Genomic DNA, 7,214 nt, shown 5'->3' on the forward strand with positions numbered 1-7,214 from the left:
GACAGCAAGAAAATCAAACCAGTCAATCTTAAGAGAGATCAACCCTGAATATTCATTGGAAGGACTGATGCTGAAGCTGAAGCTCCAATATTTTGGTCATCTGATGGGAACAGAGGACTCACTGGAAAAGTCCCTGTTGCTAGGAAAGATTGAGGGAGGAAGAAGAGGGCGTCAGATGATGAGATGGCTGGACAGCATCACTGATGCAATGAACATGAACTTGGGCAAATTCCAGGGAATGGTGAGGGAAAGGAAGGCCTGGCGTGCTGCAGTCCATGGGGTCACAGAGTTGGACACAACTGGGCGACTGAACAACAACAAACAGCATACAACTCACCTTCCTGTGTTTGGGGAATTTCTCACCTTATGAATCTTGGTGGTGGAAAAAAGCCACTCTCCATCACAGAATCCAAAACCTCAGGTTAGTTCCCTTAGGTTAGTGTGGGCATGTGGCCAATGAAATCTCTCCATCAGATTCAACTGCCGGTGATGCAAAGCAGCAGGGCCTATGAAAAATTCCTTCCAGGGCAGGGTAGGGAGGGAGAGGGAGGTGGCAACATTCATGTTTAGGGGTAGCATTCAGCACCAGGGCGTCAAAGGGAGAAGCAGAGTTGAGCCCAGGAGTGCCAGTTCTGCACTGAGTTAGGACATGATTCCGGCTGCAGCATCCAAGCCAGGCCCCTCAGGATATTCAGGGAGCCTGTGAGCACATCCTAACACCTTGTCGTAAATTCCCGTTCACTGAATCATCCAAAGACGGTTTCTACTGCATTGAAATTAAGAACCCCCATACTAGAACTGAAACTCGAAGTATCTGAAGATCCAACATCAGTTAGTTCTGGACCAAATCTTTGTGCAGACACCTCAGTGGAGGAGTCTGGAGTGAAAGCCAACAGGTGCACATGGTTAGACAGGAGTTTGCACTTGGTTTCAGGCTTGAAAGGGATGAGCTTGCTTCTGGGCCACTCTTCGTGAAGGCCCAGGACCCTGGTGTGGACTTCTCAGCATCCAGCACCATGGTTCCCATGAGTTCTAACAAAGGAAATACCAGCTGCACCTCAAAACTAGTTACTGGAACACAAAGCAATTTCTGTTTTCTGTTTTCAAGAGTTGTTTACATGTCTTTGGCAACATGGATTGTCTTTTCTTCAAGATGTGTATATTTTTGCCCAAGAATGCATTGTCTTTTTGATTCAGGCTGTTTTTCTAGGGGCCACTTTGATCATTTCATACCAGTTTATCATAGGGGCTGAATCCAGTAGAGTGTAGTGAAGATTAGCCACATTCTTCCTACCTCTCCTTTCACGCACACCGTGCGCATTCCTATCCCAACCTCCAGACGGCATCTTGGGCAGATCCTACAGCTTTCTTGACACTTTGAGATATTGAAATGTTTAGCCAAGTCTATATCAACACTTTAATATCTCATCCAGCTCAACACTTATTTCCGCCCATCTGTGGCCTGGCCTGTGGCTTGGGGACCACCAAAGAGAAAGGAGCTGGCATTGGAGGTAGAAGGTACATGTCTTTTCTTTCTCTGACTCCACTTCCCCTTTTCCTCCCCCTCTCCTCCCCCCTTGACCTGCTAGGGGTTGGGCCCAGCAGGAGGGAGAGGTGATTTCCTTCACTCTGGATACACAGTTTTGTTGGGTTGGCCAAAAATTTCACTGGGGTTTTCCGGAAGATGGTACAGAAAGACCCGAGCGAAGTTTTTGGCCAGCCCAATAATTCTCCTTTGGCAGAAACTTGCCTTCTGTTATGGCAGATATTCAATGCTAGCCGTTTCCCAGAGGTTCTTTGAGGACGCTCCACACTGCATTCCCCTGGCACAGCAATGCACCCTTCTGCCAGCAGCTCACAGAACTCTGGGAAACACTGAGGTTTACCAGTTTGTTAAAGAATATGACAAAGAATGAATAATCAGATGAAGACAGACATAGGGAAAGGTTTGGAAGGGTCCTGAGCACAGGATCTTCTATCCTCATGGAGTTGGGGTGTGTCATCCTACTGGTTTGGACGTTTTCACCCACCTGGAAGCCCCCGGAGCCCCCTAATACCTGGATTTTATGGACAATTTCCTCACATAGGCATGACCCATCATTAACTCCATCTCCAGCTTCTCTGCTCTCTCTGGAGGGTCAGGGAGTGGGGATGAACATTCTAAGCTTCCAATCATGACTGAGTTTTTCCAGTGACCAGCCCCTATCCAGCAGCCACCCAGGACCCCACCCAGAGTTCCTCGTTAGAACAACTATGTTCCTAGTGTTCTTATCACTTAGGAATTCACACAAGTTTTAGGAACCCTGTGTCTGGATGGGTTCAAAGACCAATATTAGAACAACAGGCGCTCCTTGTGGGCTCCCCTGGTGGCTCAGTGTAAAGAATCCAACTGCCAATGCAGGATCAACCCTTGATCCGGGAAGATCCTATGTGCCTCAGAGCAACTAAGCCTGTGTGTCACAGCTATTGAGTCTGTGCTCTAGAGCCCAGGAGCTGCAACTACTGAGCCCTCATACTGCTGCTACTGAAGCCCGCGCTCCACAACAGGAGAAACCACCGCAATGAGCAGCTTGCAGTGTGCAACTAGAGTACCACCCCCTGCCACAACCGGAGAAAACCCTGAGCAGAAACGAAGACCTAGCACGGCCAAAAATAAAGACATACATAAATAAAAGATGCTCCTTGTGGTCTTATCACACAGGAAGGGAATTTATAAGGGCTTTAGGACCTCTGTACCAGAAAGCAGGGGTAGAAACCAATATATATATATATATATATATATATATATATATATTTTCTGTTCTCTTACAACTGCCTACATTTTAGGGTTGCTGTAAGAATTAAATGAGCCAATAATACTGTAACCAGCACACAAGTGTTACAGCTAAGTCTCTGAAAACACTGCAGAAAATTAGTTAAGATTTTCTTCTGCTCTCGCCATTGTTTTTGTTTCTTGGTTTCTTTTATTCTGTTTATTTCAGCCTCCATCTTTCATGTAGAAGGCTTATCTCGTGTGTGGTTATCCTTAGCTACCTGCTCATATTTAGGGGCTGGCATTGAAGTGCTGAGTGGAAGTGTATGAAAGGGCAGTTTGTCAGCTGGTGTGACAACTCCACTCTGAGAGAACTGTACACTCTGTGAGATCAGGGTCTTATCTATTTGCTACTAGATTTCCTGCATCTAAACACAATAGGTGCTCAATAACTATTTACTGTTATTCTTAAACCTGAGACTCAGTTTTCTCATCTGAAAATTGAGGTAAAAAATCTTAACCTGGCAGAGGTTGTGAGAAGAGATAATGTATGTGAAGAACCAGCATGGTGCTTAGCATTTAGTTATAAATAATAGTGGGTAGCAATCATTATTTTCCCTATCATATAAGGGCAACAGCTTTATGACCATTTGTGGTCACCACTGACCATGCTAAATATAGAGCCAAAGCACAATACCTGTTGAGAGTCTAGTTATTACAGGACAAGTCATCAAAGCAAGGAGAGGGCTTAAGATAATCGCTCTCGACATTCAATGTGTAGAGTCCAAGGACACTGGCTTTAGTCACGACTGAGAAGAAAGAAGGTGAGTAGTGATGCTACATCACCAAATAGCTCTGTAGAATGGCCATTCCCACGGGATGCTCCTCTATGGCTCAGTTTAGTCTGTTATAAGTAATTTAGCAGGAAAGGCATTTGTTGTTGCTGTTGTTTAGTCACGAAGTCATGTTCAACTCTTTTGCAACCCCATGGACTGTAGCTCATCAGGCTCCTGTCTATGGGATTTCCCAGACAAGTATATTGGAGTGGGTAGCCATTTCCTTCTCCAGCAGATCTTCCCAACCCAGGAATTGAACCCACGTCTCCTGAATTGGCAGGTGGATTCTTTACCACTGAGCCAGCTGGGAAGCCCATGGAGGAAGTAAAATGGTGTGTCAGGTCTTCCCACAAACCCTAACACTCTATAGAGAGCAAGCAGGCTCTTATAAATGGAAACAACTCATTTCTCTTGGAAATGGAAGCAATCCATTTCTTTCGGAATAATACAGTTTTTGGTAGTAGTAGATGTATGTAGTTTTTAAAAAATCAAACAGTACAAGAGGGTGTAAATGGAAGAGTCAGCATTCCTATCACCCCAAAGCTTCAGATTCCCTAGAGGTAATCACTGTTATGTCTTACAGATACTTTTGTGCATAAACAAGAATATATGCATATTTTTTGGCAAGATGGGATGGTGAAAAAAAAACTTCTGAAGGTTTTTTTGCCTTTATTTATCCTAAATATCTTTGCACATCAGTATATATAGATTTATAGATTGCTCTATTCATTAGGATAATGTAAGAGATAAGCCCCTAGCTCTTGATGCCCTAACGTAATTGAAAGTTTCTCATTTACCTAAATCCACTGTGGAAGTGTATGCGGGAGGCAGAGATCCAGGACACCCAGAACTTTAACGTATGAACCCCACATACTTGGTGGCTTCTAGGGTCACCCTGGGTGTTAGATGCAGAAAGAGTACAGAGAAAGTTGAGGTTTGTTTTAAATGAACCAGGCCTAGAAATATATCACTTCTGGTCATTCCATTGGCCAAAATTAGCCTAACTGCCCTAGACTAGTGCTAGGAAATGTCCCAAGTGGACAACTATTTTCCACAACTTCATTCGATGGAAGGAAGCTCAAACCTTTGATGAGCCACATCAGATACAGGTGCACTGCTGGAATACATCCTCATTTATTTAAGCTTTAGAAGCCTGGTTCTTCTCTTTCTGCTGTTTTTCTATTTGTCTTTTGTCAAAGATAAATTGTTTAAGTGTGGAAAACTATGGCAACCCACTCCAGTATTCTTACCTGGGAAATCCCATGGACAGAGGAGCCTGACGTGCTATAGTCCATAAAGTAACAGAAGAGTCAGACACAACACAGCAACTGGACAACAAAGAAAGAAGAGTAAGAAAATGGACACCTGTGGAGTGTATACACTAGTCCAGATGCACCAATGAAGAGCCTCTAAAGGATACATATCTTTGACCCAGTGACACTTCTAAGGACATTTCCTAAAGAAATTAGTGGATAACTGCTCGCACTGTATGTACAAGGATATATATATAATAGTGACACGTTGTAAGCAACCAAGATGCCCAACAAGAAACTTGTTTTGATAACAGTGCATCCACATAATGGAATGATTTACAGGTGTTTAAAATAATTGCATGGATACCTGTAAACATAAAAATATGTCCATATTTTATGATAAAAAATGACTCCTAAATAGTATATGAAATTTTTTAAAACAAATTACTTATAGCAAGAAGGCTGGAGCACATCTGCTAAAATGTTTACAGTATTTATCTCTGGTGGGTGTGACTGCGTGTTTTTTACTTTCTTCTTTTACACCTTTATGTAATGTCCCAATGTTTTATCATTAGAAAAAACAGTGAAGCTATTTTCAGTTTGAAACAAACAACAAACGTAAAGAGGATTGGGGTTTATACAACGGAAAGCAAGTGTGTGAGACCCCGCCTCCAGGACCCTGGCTGTCACCGGACACTCAAGTTGCTATCAGGAGCACTTTTCTCTGTTGAAGTGACTGGCTTTTGTCATGCAATCCCCAGGTTATAATGAGGGGGAGGGCAGGCCTCAGAGCAGAAGCAGCAGCCCCGTGGTTGGTGGGCTGCGGCTTGCCATGGGGAACACCATCAGAGCCTTTGTGGCCTTCATCCCTGCTGACCGCTGCCAGAACTACGTGGCCAGAGACCTCCGGGAGATGCCGCTGGACAGGATGGTGGATCTGAGTGGGAGCCAGCTCCGCCGCTTCCCAGTGCATGTGTGCTCCTTCCAGGAGCTGGTCAAGCTCTACCTGAGCGACAACCGCCTCAACAGCCTGCCTCCAGAGCTGGGCCAGCTGCAGAACCTGCAGATTCTGGCCCTGGATTTCAACAACTTCAAGGCTCTGCCACAGGTGGTGTGTACCTTGAAACAGCTCTGCATCCTCTACCTGGGCAACAACAAACTCTGTGACCTCCCCAGGGAGCTGAGCCTGCTCCAGAACCTCCGGACCCTGTGGGTTGAGGCCAATTATCTCACCAAGTTGCCGGAGGTGGTCTGTGAGCTGAGTCTCCTTAAGACGTTGCACGCTGGCTCCAACGCCCTGCGTCTGCTGCCAGGCCAGCTCCAGCGCCTCCGGGAGCTGAGGACCATCTGGCTCTCAGGTAACCTGCTGACAGACTTCCCCCCTGTGCTGCTTCACATGCCTTTCCTGGAGATAATCGATGTGGATCGGAACAGCATCCGCTACTTCCCCAGCCTGGCCCACCTGTCAAGCCTGAAGCTGGTCATCTATGACCACAATCCTTGCAGGAATGCACCCAAGGTGGCCAAAGGGGTGCGTCGAGTGGGAAGATGGGCAGAGGAGACTCCAGAGCCTGACCCTAGAAAAGCCAGACGCTATGCGTTGGCCAGGGAGGAAAGCCAGGAGGCACAGCTACCTGCCTTGCCTCCACTTCCTCCTACCAACTCCTGAGAAGCTTCAGTTGCAGGTCAAAGCCAAGGACAACTCCAGCATCTTCTGGAGATCGCTCCATTAGAGTGCAGAGGATTGCTCTGGGCCATGTGGGGAATCTCTGCCAGCGGCAAATGGAACAGCATCAGATGGAATGCCTAACCCATAAGTAGAAAATACTCTTGGCCAAGAACATCTCTCCCAAAGGGAACTGTGTGCTATAGGTAGCATGACAACTTCTTTGCAAGAAAATCAGCCTCTCCAAACAGGTATTTTCAAACACTGGAAAGAAAGGCTGGGACACTATGGCCTCCCCGAGTCTCTAGAACTGGCTGGTCATGAGGCTCACGCGCTTCTCAAATCAGGTGTAAGTTACAGGACTCATCTAACAATTCAGGTGGCCTGTCTCCAGTCCTCTGCCGGGTGTATTTTCATATTATGAATGACCATAAATGGCATGAAAATATTCATGTTAAAATATTCAGGTTACTTATGACATGCCTACCTAGTCGGATTCACAGAAACTCTTTATTGTTGCAAAGGCTGGAGATGAAGCTTTCCCCCTGCAATTCAGTGGCTGCTGACACCCCTGCTGGAGAATGCCTCCTGGTAGAGTCCAGCTGTAACTTTTTCTTTTTCCCAGCTGTCATTTTGAACTTGACTGTGGTTCATGCTGATTTCACTCATTTTCCTTGTAAAGATTTGACCAAAGGTCCACTCCCACC

At 45.7% G+C, this 7,214-nt stretch overlaps 1 protein-coding gene across 1 annotated transcript; it reads left to right on the forward strand.

Moving 5' to 3' along the window:
• The first annotated feature begins 5,673 nt into the window (after positions 1-5,673).
• Positions 5,674-6,694, forward strand: LRRC10 (leucine rich repeat containing 10). The gene has a single exon (XM_070789312.1). The coding sequence runs from the start codon at positions 5,674-5,676 to the stop codon at positions 6,508-6,510; it is 837 nt and encodes a 278-aa protein (XP_070645413.1). The 3' UTR covers positions 6,511-6,694.
• The last annotated feature ends 520 nt before the right edge of the window (positions 6,695-7,214 follow it).

The sequence above is a fragment of the Bos indicus genome, chromosome 5 (genome assembly GCF_029378745.1).
Source record: "Bos indicus isolate NIAB-ARS_2022 breed Sahiwal x Tharparkar chromosome 5, NIAB-ARS_B.indTharparkar_mat_pri_1.0, whole genome shotgun sequence".
NCBI lineage: Eukaryota > Metazoa > Chordata > Mammalia > Artiodactyla > Bovidae > Bos > Bos indicus.